The sequence below is a fragment of the Callorhinchus milii genome, unplaced genomic scaffold, assembly GCF_018977255.1.
Source record: "Callorhinchus milii isolate IMCB2004 unplaced genomic scaffold, IMCB_Cmil_1.0 Scaffold14, whole genome shotgun sequence".
In the NCBI taxonomy this organism is placed as follows: Eukaryota; Metazoa; Chordata; class Chondrichthyes; order Chimaeriformes; family Callorhinchidae; genus Callorhinchus; species Callorhinchus milii.
The window spans coordinates 2,979,939-2,995,768 of NW_024704755.1; the positions used below are offsets into that span (position 1 = coordinate 2,979,939).

The 15,830-nt window shown below is 43.1% G+C and overlaps 1 protein-coding gene across 4 annotated transcripts; it reads right to left on the minus strand.

Moving 5' to 3' along the window:
• Positions 1 to 1,348: 1,348 nt before the first annotated feature.
• Positions 1,349 to 14,465, minus strand: LOC103175936 (hepatocyte nuclear factor 4-beta). Of its 4 annotated transcripts, none has more exons than XM_007889244.2 (10): positions 14,126 to 14,465; positions 9,525 to 9,699; positions 8,609 to 8,703; positions 7,250 to 7,356; positions 6,841 to 6,996; positions 6,378 to 6,465; positions 4,807 to 4,959; positions 3,831 to 4,067; positions 3,209 to 3,331; positions 1,349 to 2,334 (listed from the first exon to the last, which is right to left on the minus strand). In XM_007889244.2, the coding sequence occupies exons 1-10, from the start codon at positions 14,238 to 14,240 to the stop codon at positions 2,195 to 2,197; spliced, it is 1,389 nt and encodes a 462-aa protein (XP_007887435.1). In that variant the 5' UTR covers positions 14,241 to 14,465; the 3' UTR covers positions 1,349 to 2,194. The 4 variants fall into 4 exon arrangements, with proteins under 4 accessions (XP_007887435.1, XP_042196409.1, XP_007887436.1 ...); XM_042340475.1 differs by having other exon boundaries at positions 14,112 to 14,170; XM_007889245.2 differs by lacking the exon at positions 3,209 to 3,331 and having other exon boundaries at positions 14,126 to 14,464.
• Positions 14,466 to 15,830: the final 1,365 nt, after the last annotated feature.

Sequence of the window (15,830 nt, forward strand, 5' to 3'; positions counted from 1 at the left end):
AGCAATTTTTGAATCGCAGAATTTTACTGCAACCTTCCCCAATACCACGTAACACCTTTAGAGTATAATACACACCACCCATCATGTTAATCTCCACAGTATGTTGTGGTTAAGCCAAAGTCCAACCCCGTGTTAAATTTGAGTCTGCCCTTGAATATGAATACGTAACAACCTTATGGTAACAGCTGGATTATTGGCTAAGGAGGTTTATTGGGACTAAGTTTAGGTTCTTGCTACTTGTGTTCTCTTCAGTACTTGTGTACGCATATCCACTGAAAGCTACATAATTTAGTATCACTGGAACTTTCCCATTACTCACATCAAAAGGAGCAGTCGTAATTTACTAATGTCACAACAATGTGCAATTTTTTTCCCCATTTAATTTCTCCAAATGATTACTCCTGCACCCCGTTTTCTCTTGGTTGTGAGGGCAGGTCAGACCAGACTGCATACAATTCTACTGGTCGTCTTCTTGTAGCTACTGCTTTACTAGTGCTGGAAGATATAGCTTGAGTGGTGTGTTGAGACATCTGTCCCCAACCAGTGTCTCTTTCTATCCCCCAGTGGACTAGCTCAAAATAACCAAGCATATAAATCTCTCTGAAGGGAATAGCTGTCCAATGCTATTCTTTTCAATACTATGAAATAACTCGGTATTCTGTTGCAAGTCAAACTTAAATAGTATATGATAACAACTCAGACATTTTCCTAAAGGTCTGCCAGGTGAAATGTAGAATAAATATTCCTGGGCTTCCGCAATGCCCACTGGGCATAAAATAATCACATCAACTCTCAGGCCTATTACAGCTATCCTCACCTGGGCAGAAATATAAGAACTGGCTGTATAAATGTTGTCAGGATGTATAAATAAAGGACTAGTTGATATAGAATATGATGTATAGCACCCACGCATAAATTGTTCAAAACTGTCCTTTGCTCATGTTGTGTGTGCTGAAGTATAGTGAAGGTATTTTCACAATAGCAAGGGCAGCGGATGAAGACAAGTAGCTTTTTTTAGCTAGTAGCCTCAAGGTCTTCGAATCCGTTCAACTTTGATGAGACAAAAAGGTTTCTACATTATTTTGAAAATGCATGTTTTCACCAACAGTGACTTGTATTTACATAGCACCCTTGAGTAGCATAACATCCTGGAGTGTTTTAGGAGGGAATTGATCAAAGGCGTGTTGAATAGGTAGCTTTTAAGATGGACTTAAAGACAGGTAGAGAGAGGGGTGGGGATATAGAGGGGTAGAGGGGAGGAGGGAGTTTCAGATGTTAATGAACGTGAATGAACCAGAAAATTGCCAAAAATTAAAAAAAATTAAAAACCCAATATTTCAGCCACGGGACAACTCCTGATTTTATTATCTGTTTTACAATGGTCCCTGGGTGGGAAATTTGCTTCTGGTGAGAAGCTACTCTTCTGTTTTTCACACTCGATATACTCCAAACTGTTCTCATACCAAATTACTGCACAGAGAAGTACAAAAATAAATTGCATTGCAATATCAGTCGTCACTTTAGAATTGGTTGTGATTGCTTTCATATTTACACAATGAAAGAGCCAGGGATTTGGATAAGTGCTTCAAATTTGAAATGTGTCTTCGCTTAATATTAAAGACAATAGTCATCGCAATATATTGTTGAAGAAAGCTCGTCCGCAATTCTGAGATTTTCATTAAAGTAGCAACAGTTAGTAGTGTCGCCAAAATTTCATCCCTTATTGCTCACGCTCTGGTGAAATTCTAGGGTATGGGCAATGATGCTGATTGGAGCTTAGCAGCCCTGTCACTGCCCATGGAAGCACCGAGTCTGAGGCAAACTCTCGGGAGAAATCATTTAAAGTTTATATTCTACCCCATTTCTGCAAATGGCTACAGTCAGTGTGAGAACACAGGAAACTTTCAAACAATTTATGGAAAATATCAACATTCGTTTTCTCAAGTGTCTCCGAATTACGACCATCCAAATTTTATTAAACCTGACTCTTCTGTACATATTGCTGAAGTGCAAAATGTCTGTTAACATTTCACGCTTCATAATTCTGTTGGCAGTCAGGGGACACTAAGTGAAAGCACAAGCAATTATTCTCCTTTATGTACATCAAACAATAACTACTTCTGCTTGGTAAGCGATGACTCTGGTGCAGGTGTTTTAACAGTAAATTTAAGGGCATCGGCATTTTTTTTTAGTTTCACAATATCTCCTGCTTAGGTATAATGGCATGAGGCACTATCCGTGCGGAAGGAGCTGTGATTTGTCCTCTTGAGCGTAGTTTATAGTCTTCATTTCCAGAACCAGGGGATGGTGAAGACAGTGGGGTATCAGGAGATGCTGCGGATAAACAAGTGGAAAAATAAAACAGAAGCTATAAGTTAGTTTTATAATAATAATAATAATCCTTGCATTTGATATTGCGCTTTTCACGTCTTCTCGATGTCCCAAAGCGCTTCACAGAATATACGGTAGAATGAATTTGACTGTATATTTGGGCGAACGCGGCAGCCAATTGCGCACAGCAGTGTCCCACACACAGTCGTGGATTGAAAATGACCAATTTATTATTGTTTTTGTTTTTGGAGGGATTATTATTAGACGTGTGGAGTAAGGAAACTTGCCCAAGGTTTCACCCTCTGCCTGGAATTGAACTCAGGTGTCTCATTTGCAAAGTGAGTGCTCTAACCACTGGGCTTCAGGACTCCTGTAGCTCAGTGGTTAGAGCACTCTATATTGCTTTCTTCAGGCAAGCAGCTCTGAGCGCTGAACAATGGCGTGGTTTGACGCTGAGCTGGGGAGAAAGCGGAGGTGCCGGTCAGCGTGGTCAAAGAGGAAAGTCTTCAGGTGCGATCTGAAGAGAGGAGAAGGTGGAGGGATTGAGCAGGGAATTCCAGAAGGTCGGGGCATAGTGGCTGAAAGCACAGTCACCAATGGTGGAGCGGAGGGGTTTGAGGGATGTGCAAAAGGCCCGAGCTGGATGAACAAAGAAGGTGGGTAGAGGAGCAGGGCCTGAGCAGGTGGGAGGTACTGAGACAAGGAGGTACTCGCAGGTAAATGTGAGGATCTTGAAGTTGAGCCATTCTTCAACAGGGAATCAGTGGAACCTGGCAAGTGCTGGGGGAGGGGGAAGGGGGCAAGAGGGTTGGTGCGGGTGAAGATATGAGAAGAAGAGTTTTGAATGAGTTGGACAATTTCTATATAGGAAACTTACAGTCTTGAACAGAGTGAATTCCTGAAGGAATGCTTGGAGGTAGCGCTGCGTGAGCGCTGAGATGACCGTGGGACATACTGGAATGGCCAGTGTGGGCGTATTGCACTGCATCACTAGTGGACCCTGCGGGGGTATTAAAAGGAAGGTGAGTATTAATTAACAAACTCTCTTGATGTTTTAATTCAGGTTAGTGGATTCATTGTACACAAGATTCACAATGAGACGTAATGGCACGTGTTTTTTACAGAGACGTGCAATAATCATTGCATTGGATCTAGCGCCTTATCGTTTCGTCGAGTCGTTTTGAAGCGCTTCACAGGCTTTGTACGGTGAATTGGAGTGACTGTATTATCACTGATGATGATCCAGCTCGAAATATAGTGGATTTTAAAGAGATTTCAAACCTTTTATTTTGGGGGTGGGGGAGGTCTCAAGGGTGAGGATGGGGAGGAGGAATCCCGAAAAACCTAGTTATAGAGTTAACGTCTCTTCCGCCACGTTTCTTAAAAAGCAAAAGCAAGAACAACAACAACTTGCATCGATATAGCGCCTTTTCACGCGGGGCAGAGCCCCGGAGCGCTCGAAAACAAAAGCAAAGCACACAATAAAAACCAAGCCTGACCTCCCAGGAGCATTTCCTGCAGGAGGTTGTCGATTCTGGCCACCCCGAAGAGCTTGACGAACTGAATCTGTTCAATCATCTGCCAGGTGATGGACTGCAGGGACGGCAGCAGCAGCAGGATGTCACCGAACCTCCCGCGGGAATCGTACTGTCGGTCGTTGATGTAATCCTCCAGGTTCACCTGCACTTGGAATCGCATGTTTTTGATTTTCGCCGAGTCACTGATGCCTCTGCAATCTAAGAAAGCAAAATTCTCAGATGGTTACCCCCCCCCACTGCTCCCAATCTCCCCGCCATCCACCCCCTTCCCTGATCCCAACCCACAGCTCGGGTCCAAACCCCTGACTGTCCAATCCAGCACCTTGGGACGTCCTCCCGATGTGAAAGGCCCTGTGTGAATGTCATTTGTTGTTCTTATATTTGTTCTTGGTTCTCTATGGAACCGGAAATCTCATTGTTCTCCTTCATAAGAGAGTAATAATAAGAGATCAAAAAAGAAAACCGTGGGCAAGGGACATCGGGAGGAACTCCATTCTCTTTTCTAGCAGCCACGTGCAATCTTTAAACTCCACCTGAACAGACAGGCGCAGACTGGTTTAATGGCAGTGTTCCTCAGTTGAATGCCTCATGCAAAGGACAGAAGCCACACAGCAGTGTGACGGAGTGTCAGCCAAGACAATATGAGCTCAGAGGGCGCAAACTGTGGCTTAAACCCACAACCTTCTGACTCGGAGGCGAGAGTGCCCGTGGACTGGGTTAAGAGGTTGACACCTCTTGCCTAGAGTCACAGTAACATAGCAACAGGAGTAGGCCATTCAGCCCTTTGAGCCTGTTCCGCCATTCAATTAGATCATGGTTGATCTGTACCTCAACTAAGCCTGTCTATTCCAATTTCCTGCTTTGCCCCCAATATCCCCCGACACCCTGACCTGCCAAACATCTACCAATCTGCCTGTCGATCGGGATTGAGACTTGCCTGGATCGAAGAAGACCACGGCTTTCAGACAAGCAAACTCGTTTTCGTCGATCTGCAGGTCGCGCAGGGGCTTGACCAGCTCATCCAGGATCCTGCTGGCCACACGCATAATCTCCAGCTCGGGGCAGTACCTGGCGATGATGAAGTCATTTCCTGCGGGGAGCCATTTTGTGAGAGTGGAACCCAGCTTGTGAGATCCAGTAGGTACGTGACATTCCTCCCTCCCACCATCCTGTTATTTTATTTCCACGCTCTCGGTGCAGATATCTTGTAAAGTGATGGTCCAATTTAGGCGTTAACAACATGTGATGATTCATAACAGACCCGATGTGGTAATTATTAACCAGCGCCAATTATCGACCAGTTTTTACTCCACACGCCCCTGTTTACCCAGCAGTAGGTTGGAACCCAGTTTTTAGTCGATTGGCGGATTTGAAGGTGGAGGTAATTCCCTCAAAAAAAAAATTAAAAATAATAAATTGGTCTCTTCAATCACGACTGTTTATGGGACACTGCTGTGCGCAATTGGCTGCCACATTTCGCCCACAAATATACAGTCAATTCACTTTACAGTATATTCTGTGAAGTGCTTTGAGACATCTCAAAGACATGATAAGGCACTATATCAAATGCAAGGATTAGTATTAGTATTAGTTTTAAATACGAAACAATGGTTGGTCGGAAATCTTTTAAGATCTGCTGTTTCGGATATCTGCTTAAGCGGGCCCCAAAAATACACAGACTACTGAGCTCAAAGGGCACAAAGTGCGGCTTAAACCCACAACCTTCTGACTTGGAGGTGAGAGTGCCCTTGATATTAGTTAAGTCACTTTCCTACTTATACTCTATAAAGACATTGTTCTTCGTGAGCGAGAGCGCAGCAGTAATTTAGGCCCAACCATTGTCCGTAGAGTCAGCAGTGATACAGCAACGAAAAAGGAGTGGTACAGTAACGAAAAAGGCCATTTGTTCCAACAAGTCTACACTGGTCTTTACACTCCGCACAAAGCCCCACAAAGATGTGCTGAATGGCCTTCCTCTGTGCTGTAACTTTCTATGGTTCTGTAGTTCGATCCCTTGCCGATATCAATCAGAACAATGCTATTGACCTCAGCATTCTCAGCGTGGAGAGAAAATCATCAATCCTTCAGCCAGGAAGCAGTTACGTCTTATCTACTTGGGCCGTGCCCCACTATCGACCTCTAACACTGACGCCAACAATAAAACTGAACGAGTGAGCTTTGCGAAAACCGACGCTGAGCGCTCAAAATTGAAAGAAAAAGACAAGCGATTGTCCAGACTAGTAATCTCACCCCAACACTTCTAAACTGCTGCAGTTTACGTTGTCTCCAACCTATTCCTCTTCATTTATGTCCAACACTTGCTGGCAAACTTAACTTACCACTATGTTGGGATCATCACACTCCCTCCTCACACTGCCCCACCCCCCTCCCTCCCTCACCCCTACGGTATATATGGGAAGAAGCAGAACTCCAGTGGCGCAAATGGTTTATTGGAGACATCGCAAATCCTTTCTTCACTGTTTTCAAAAGAGGAGAGAGAATTCATACCGAGTAAGAGGATGTCCTTGTAGGGGATTGAGCGTCTGGCTACACCCAGCAGTAAGTGTTCCCCGGCATGCGCTCTTAACAAGGCGACCTGCGGAGAAACAAAAACAGCGGTCAAGCAAAGAGCAAAGCCGCCTCCCATTATACTCAGAGCTACACGTTAGAGCCCGGGTGTAAAACACTGGCATCAATAGCAAAGCACTCTGGACTATCAACAACAACAGTATATAGCGCCTCTCTCTCACGCAGGATAGCATCCAGAGCGCTTGACAGAGGCGGAGCACGACACCGAGCCGGGGGGGAAGGAGGAGGTGACCGTAACCACGGTCGAAGAGGAAGGTCTGTTAAGCAATTGTCTTTATTAAAACCGCACCCAAAAGCAGCAGCAGCAACAACAAACCACGTTTGTCAGGGGGGGGAGGACGATCCCAAGGCGCTGGAGGGGTTTGCTGTGTGGCTGACTGACCTGGTCGTCCAGTGGCAGCTCACAAAAGGCCGGGATGTATTTCGCCCATTCCACAAGCACCAGCAGCTGCTGCTTCATGGACTCGCCCACATCGTTGATTGTTGCCATTTTCTTCATCGCGATCTCAGCGTGATGCACGGGGTTAAAAGCAGAAATCTGCCCCAAAGAAAACCGTCATTTTTTTCTCGTGGATGTTTCCATAACAGCGCGTTGCGTGGGAACGACCAGCCACGTTAGGGGGTTAATTTGGCTTTAGCTAATGTCATTACGTCAGTTTTAATAAGAAGACTTGTATTGTGATACAGCGCCTTTCACATCAGGGGATGGATGTCTCATCAGCGCTTTGCGGGATTTACTGTGAACTTTAGAAACTGTGTGTTTTACAGGCAAACACCTAAAGTGTAGTTACCTGTTGGGCCATTGCTTCAGCTTGGACCAGTGTGTTAATTGAAAGCGAGCCGAGGTCTTCATAGCTACTCCTGCGAATGCTGATTCGGTCCCTCTCATTCTGCACAGCTTCACAAAGTAACAAAAGTCACGGTTAAAGCTTTACCCAGTGTTCGACAGCTCAGAGTGACATTGGCAAGCTGACAGATCGGATCACATCGCCGCAAGATTGGTTCGGACTAAGAAGGTCACCTGAGAGCGTACACTTCCAGCAAACCCACCCTCCACACTTCACATCATAGCGCCAAGCGAGTCCCATTGAATGAGTCCCACTGTCTGGCCTCAACCACCCGAGCACATATTTTTAAACCAACGATTGCACACTTGCAACTCAACAGCATTTGTCTGGACACTCTGCCACCAGAGAAGAATGACCGTCTTATGAGATGCAAAAAAAAAAGCGTCACATTTCCCTCTGACTTCACCGTGTTTTTAGAGTAAAACATTAAGTTTATAATGATTAAAGTAAAAAGGTAAAAGTTCACAGGAGAGGTTTGGAGAAAAAGGTCCTTTGGCTGATTTGCATTTGTTATAGAGCCTTATCACGTCTTTGAGACGTCTCAAGGCGCTTCACAGAATATACTGTAAAGTGGATTGACTGTGTATCTTGTGGGTGAAACGCAATCTCATCTCAATTTGATCTCATTCTCCCAAAATATGTCCTCCCTTTATTGCATCACTGAACTATTTCTTGAACCTGTCTTTTAAGCGACGAGAAAAATAGCGTCATAGAAATGTACCACTAGATGGCAATCTGCATTCACATATTTGGTGTATGTTTCTTATATCAAAGTGTCCAGATCAAGGATTTTCCTTCTTGCTTCTTGTTTGAACCATAGACCTGAGGATCTTAAATCCCTTAAACTGTTTGCCGAAGTTGGCAACAGTTTAAGGAAAATTTTGTGTGGGCCAACTTTTAAAGTTGAGCTCCCACAAGTTAGCTTAAGAGATTCAATGTACTTCAGGTTACCAGAAGAGGGCTCACTGTCTTTTCTCGTTGAGACCTGTTCGGACTATCCACAAATAATAATAATTATCCTTGCGTTCGCTATAGAGCCTTATCACATCTTCAAGACGTCTCAAAGTGCTTAGACCCCATTGAATGATATAGTTTCAGTTGAACCTTACATTGGAACTTTAACTCCTGGCTCAGTGTGGAAATAATCAGTTATAAGCTCTGAAAATTGCACCTTGACACAGGTGGGGGGTCCTTGTGGGACAGAAGATAGAATCATTAAGGATTGTGAACTGGTCACAGTTTAGTACTGTTTGTTTGAGATCTGACGCCAGAAAAAGTTAGACAGAAGATATCACGAATTACCTTCCTTCTTCATACCAGCTCGGAAGCATTTCCTGAGTCTGCAGTACCTACATTGGTTCCTTTTGTCTTTGTCAACCACACATTGTCTGTTAAACCTTAGGATGGAAAAATTCACCAGTGTTAGTGTTTTTTCTTGGTCAAAAAATTCTTCTGCGCCAGTCTTCAAAAGGATCTGTGTAACGGCACTCGTGAAAAGCCTCCACAAACGAACAAACACACTCGCGCACACAGTGATCTTATTTCAGTCCCTGCTTTCTACAACTCCATCTCTGTTAAAAACCTAGCTCTTTGACAGTGCTTTCGAATCGATCACCCAATCCGTGTTTGGTCTCCCCAGTGTAGAGGAGACCACATCGTGAGCAGCGAATACAGTATACGGTTATACTCGTATGTAAATGAGAGTTACTATTGCTCACTCAATGGTAAGAGCGGCATTAACCAACCTCTTGGCAGCTCAGAAAACCTCCTATCGTACGAATTGCCAGATGAAAGAAGACCAAGGTCCATCCAGTTCGCTTTCCACCACCTCGGCAGTGGCTTGCACATGTCATGTCCCAAACTACATACTGGTATACTGTCTGCCCCACCACCTCCCGGGACCTCATCGTAATTCTCCCGACTGCAGTCGGATTTGGTCAGTCTTGGGCACATTCCAATTCCAAGTCTCTCTATCAATCATCTTTGTAGTTGTATCAGCATTGCACGCCACCACACCGAAACCAGTGTAATTGGCACGACAGTTACTGATAGATATTAACTGATAACCTTCGAGTGGTAACCATATATCTGTGTGGATCACAGTGGTGCTGTCACGTGATCTTGATTACGGCTTCAGTTACTGAAGTGTAACGATAGGATCAGCAATGTGATAATTAATCGATAGTAACCCGGGGAAGTACTGAAACAGCAGCCCCACCTGCACGAGTAGACGTGATTTTTTCGCACGCTTCTCCTGAAGAATCCTTTGCATCCGTCACAGCTGGAAGCCCCGTAGTGCTTCCCTGTTGCCCGGTCCCCACAGATTGCACACAGACTCGTTACACCATTGCTCATTAGCACGTTATTGTTACCAGCCTCGGACATAATGGGTTCTGCAAAATAGTAACAGTCAATGCAACGTGGCAAGCCCTTGGCAGATAACGGACTTAAAATACTACAAAGCTGTGTTTGCCTCCCAATACACGTGACAGCAAATACCCGTGAAAAGCTTTGAGGTGTTTTGACGTGGTATGGTGCTACATCAAATACAAAGATTATTATGAGGCGACTCCATTGTAATGGGCTTGTGCAGGTCCAAGATCTCAAAGTCACCGCGTGCAAAGCGAGTGAGAGAAAATGGCCCGCTTCTGCGTCATCAAGTCGCTGCTGACGTCGCTTCCTGCATGTTCCTTGCTCTGCACAAGAAGCACCGCTTAAGTCATTGCCCTCGCAAAGTGCCATCAGCAGCACTTCCTGCGCAAACACGTGCATGCGTAATGCACAGGAGGTGATGTCGACACTTAAAATGGCCCACGCTCCAATGAGCCTCTCAATAACGGGTACAAACAGCCACGACCAATGAATTAGTCATTCCTTTCTTTGACACTTGACTTCTAACTGCTCTCACCTTTCTCCCACCTTTATGTTCTTTTCAAAATCATTGCTGTCCTTTTCCCTTGACAACCACCGAGCAGGAGTAATGTGATGTTTAGATCTGCATTGTTTATGCTCCCATTAGTGTTTTAAGTTGATCAATATCATAACCTGTTTGGTGTATTGGATTTCGCAGGTCGAATTTGCAATGGTAACCAGTGTTGTCGCCACATCAAATTACATGATGACTTGGCTATTTATCACAAGGATTGTACAATTAGCTTAAAAAATGACCTGAAAAGGGGCCAGATTGCTTTGGCATATAACAAGCTTTTGGCAAATTTTCAGCACCTGAAACTATAAAAGCTTTAAAGATCAATTATTCAAATGCTTAATTCATCACAAAGTTATGCGGTTAGCATGGACTTAACACGTAGATTATTTAAGTTCCCTATAATTGCTCCAAAACACCGTTTGTTCAGGTACTTGTGGTTTTAAATGAATTCTTACTGATTAATTGAGGCAGAATGAGAACTCACTTACACAGCTGTCTGCATACGTATGCTATGCAGTTTTTCATCAGTGAGGTGAGATCACAAGGAAGTTTTAACAAGTCAGAGTTACAGAGCCATTCTGTACCGAAGCTCAGGAAGCAAATTGCACTTTATTTATGATGACCTTAAATCATTTAAGAACTCACACTACTGTGGAGATTATTACTTTAATAATCAGAAAATATAACACTCCCCCCCCCCCCCATCCCCCTCCGAAAATATATACCCTCTCTGAACATCTCCTGATCTCTCCACCCTATTGAGTGGGATTGGGAGCTCGCTGTGTGTGAACTCCATGGGTATTATATCCCTCCATAACTGTGGCACTTGCATGCCAGGGCATTGCTGACCGTACCAACAAACCGGTTTAATATCACACGGATACAAACATGCATATGCTTCAGTATTACTGAACCGGCTTTAATGAAAGATCAAAGGAGATGGCAGCTTTCCAATGATTCTGGATGTTCTCGAGGCTTTGTTTGATATACATCCAAATACATAAAATACTCAACGAGGAGGAAGGTTTATTTTATACAGGTGCTTTGGTTATGCTGAGATAGTTTGTAATTGATTACACTTTGGGTCCAAATAAACCCACACAAAACACCCTACTTTGGCATAACATCTGGTTCGAAATGATCCTGTTTGGCTGCTTTAAGTATTTGGAGATGAAACTTCAAGACGAGCTTCATCTCTGCGGTTAAATAAGTGTTTTCCCGCAGGATCAGCCTTCACAAAGGAAACACAAGAGCGTTTAAATGAGATGCCGTGAGAGGAAAATGCTTTGAAATTCCCTGTCGAAAGCGAGAACGTTTTATAAGCGCTGTGAAACAGAATAGAATCCGTTTGCACTTAGGAACTGAGGCAATGCATGTCACCGCTTGCCAAACCATTTGGATTTGTTTGCCTGTGTTATATAACAGGATGAGCACCAAACCATCCTTCATGTTGTGCGGAGGAACAATGAGATGGTGTGAATAGGGCAATAGTTTGCTGATAGAGAGCAGGAATGATGGCAATTTTGAAACCTTCAATGCAATGATTGTCATCTCATTCGGGTTATAAGTCATCCGAGGGTGGCTGTTTGTGTTGTGCACTGCCAATCAATACTGTATACATCTGCAAGTGGGGGGGGAGTGACATTCTGTAGTGCTTTGCCAAACTGCCATGCTTTACAGAAGACAACAAGTATCATCCCCAGTGTTAGAGGGATAAACTTTTGAGGAACAGCTAGATAGGCAAGAACTCTGTAGCCCTGAAAAGAAACATCTCGGGGAGCACATTTTCGGAGCTGCGTAAGGTGGTAAACGGGATTGAGAAAGTCAGCCCAGGACAATATGTTCAGATGCATCAAGGCTGCAGGACACGAGGGCACAGGTTCAGGGACGCGAAGGGTAATATCAGGGCAGACACCAGGAGGCATTATTTCAGAGACTATCTCAGGTTCAATAAGAGCAAAGAGAGAGTGAGGGTGAAATTTCTCTTGCTGCTAAGAGGGTCTTATACTGGGGCAATCCAGCGCAGGAGATCACATAGTGACGCTCACTACCCTGAGCAACAAAGCAAAGCCAGTTTGCATTTGTTTTCTGTGAGGCGCGCCTGTACCCGGGTCTGAAAGAAAACATCAGCGCAGGGAAATCCTGTGCTTGTGGCAAAAAGAAAACAGAAACAAAATTTTGACCTGTCAACTTTTTTCCCTCGTCCACCAAGTTGCTGGTGTTAGAGAGGACTTTGGAGCTTTCTTCAAAGTGCGGAGTGACTTTACTGTAAGGGGATAATAATAATAATAATAATAATAATAATAATCTTTGCATTTGATATAAGGCCTTACTTGTTGTTGTTGTCACGTCATCGAGACATCGCAAAGCGCTTTACAAGATATACTGCAAAGTTACATCGGCGCAGGGAGAAAGTTACATCAAAAGAAATGCGGACATTTAAACCCCCACAGATCTTAGATCGCTCTTTCCCGCAAGAGTTAAGTTGTTTTATGATAAACGGACAGGAATAGGGCAGCAATCACGGAGCAGGCCTATTGGGTCTCGAGTGATCACGCTAAAACAGAACGGATTCGAATCACGCACATCAGATTTATTTGAGGCATGTAAAATGTACTGTACACCAAAGGCTATATTAGATATGTGTTCTTGTAATTTTTTGATGCTTTAGAGGTAAGTTAACACAATTTAACTCAGAAACGTTTACAAATTGTGCATGTTTTAAAAAAATACTCTTCTTTACGTTGAGCTTTCAACAAATGAACTGGACTTTTAACAGAGTAGAATTAAAGAGCAGTTGAACAATCATATGAAAGGGGCAACGCAGAATTTTTGGAAATTTTTTATAAGAGCCGCAGAAAAGCGTCTTAAGGCTTAATTTAACGATTTTGCTAAATTTTGTACAATTTTACATCTTAAGACTGTGGTCTTAAGTCTAAGACCATGAGACTTTCAGCTCTCAGATTTAATTTTAACTCTTTGACAGCTACACTGTTCACACACGGAGAAATAATGTTTGTGTGGGATGCAAGTTCGGAGTTTCAACACAACTACTGTAGCCAGAACCTAGTTAAACTTTAACTACAAAACAAACAAGCTTCTAGTGACCTAGATACCAATAGCCTTTAAATCCAGTCTCTAAATTCCTATAAATGTAGTGCATTTTCCAAAATATTTGTTTCCCTTTGTTTTATATTGAAAACAACTGGAGCATGTGACAAGTTTAGAAAAAGTATTAATTGTTAAGAGTACATCAATGACATACTTTATATCAGACAATTTCTCTGTCATTCTCTAATCAATAGACTGATATATGTACAACCACTGAGTTACACCAGAAAGCTTTGTCACTAGCGACAGTGTGGAAGATTTTTTTTTAATATATGCATAAAAATATACTTATTACAATTTGATAATAATAATCCTTGCATTTGATATATCACTTTATCACGTCGTTGAGACACCTCGAAGCGCTTCACCAAATATATCGTAAAGTGGATTGACTGTGTATTTTGTGGACGAAACGTGGCAGCCAATTGTAATTATAAATTGATAGTTATTGTTAATTCCAGATTTTAAGAAGGTTTATTTGTACTGGCTCGTGATGTTGAATTTCCAAATTAACATTTAACGTTGTTCTGCTATCCGTTCTTAAAGGTTCGGAATTAAAGCTTATGTGTAAGACGGAAATGAGTGTAATTATAGTGATAGCTACATTTTATATGTGTGTGAGTGTGTGTACGTATGTGTGTGCGTGTGGAGGGGAGGAGGTGGTTAGCATTGAATTCAAACCTTTACTAAAGTATAAATGAAAAGTGCAGCTTTGAACACGCACATCTTTGGACTGCAGAATTGAAAACAAGTAACTTCACCTACCCATGATAACTCACCGTTGTTTGGTGGCAAAACCCTCAAGCTGTCAAACTCCAGCATAGTGTAAGACGAGTCCAAGGTTTCAGTGTAGTCAGGCATATCCATGTCCATTGGGGGTTCACAAAGCTTCATAATTATGAATTGACCAAAAGTTACAAGTCGGTGGCCAGGCCACTGGTTGCTAACCACAGAGGAAAAAGGTTCCGACCCCAACTACATGTTAAAGTTGGAAGCAGAACGACGGGAAGGTTGACCCTGCTCCTGCTCTGGCACGCTCGATACCGTCTTTCTCTTACTGTGAGCGTATGACACCGATAAGGCCTTGAATGTATCTAGATACCCAACGTCCCTGTTTTCATGCGAACCGCTTATCTTAGTTGCTGTGTACACAATATAAAAAGGTGTATTGCCTTATTACTCTCGTGGAGCCACCTACATTGTTTACTTCTAAACAGCAAGCAACATTTGGGCGTATGGTCATAAAAGGAATTGAGCGGAATATATTTATTAGAATGCCGCAGCACAGCATTTGAGATTGATTCATAATTAGGTTGTTGACTAGATACCTGTGAGATCCAGGCTTTTGCATTGCTAATTTTGTTTGCCCTGTGATTCTTTTAAACAACTGAATTTTTATTCTTCACTAAATCTGAGGCTGGAAGTGAAACCACAAAAGAGAATAGGTAATAACAATAATAATTCTTGTATTTCATGTAGCGCCTTAATATAATAATAATAATAATCCTTGCATTTGATATAGCGCTTTTCACGTCGGGAGGACGTCCCAAAGCGCTTCACAGAACACACTGTAAAGTGAATTGACTGTATATTTGTGGGCGAACGCGGCAGCCAATTGCGCACAGCAATGTCCCACAAACAGTCGTAGATTGAAAATGACCAATTTAATTATTGTTTTTAGTTTTTGGAGGGATTATTATTAGGCTCTGTGTGGAGTAAGGAAACTTGCCCAAGGTTTCACCCTCTGCCTGGAATTGAACTCAGGTCTCTCACTTGCAAAGCGAGTGCTCTAACCACTGAGCTACAGGTCTCCACATCAAAACCACGTCAAAACATCTCAAATACTTCGATGTCTAGAAGATGTGAAAAGCACTGTATCAAATGCAAGGATAATTATTATTATTGTTTTTATTATTATAAACAGGTTTTCGGTAAACCGCAGTAACAGTATTACTAGGCAAATGCTGCCAATTTGTGCACAGCAATGTCCCACAAACAGCCATGGAGTGAGTGACCAATTTTATTTGGGGAATTGTTGGCCAAGACCCTGAGAGAAGCTCTCGTCTCTTTTCGAATAGTGCTACGGGATCTTTAACATCCACTTGAACAGGCAGATGGGACCTTGGTTTAAAGTCTCATCTGAAGGGCAATGCAACCCCGCAGAACTCCATCTGAGCATCAGTTTAGACTGTGTGATTCCATATGCTTTGACATAGGGCTTGAATCCACAACTTTTTGACTCAGAGGCGAGAATGCTTTCAATGCGCCTGGCTGACACCTGATCAACTGTTACCATCACGGGAACGTCGGAAACCAGGAAGAGGAGGAAGCCATTCAGCCTACCAATTTGTTAGATTCTTGGCAGATCTTTCAATCCCAATTTGGCCATCCTTTCACCACAACCCTTTAAACAAATAAATCTGCAACTGTAATCACTGCTATAAAATCCTGTGAAGGACTTTGAGACATTTCAATGACGTGATA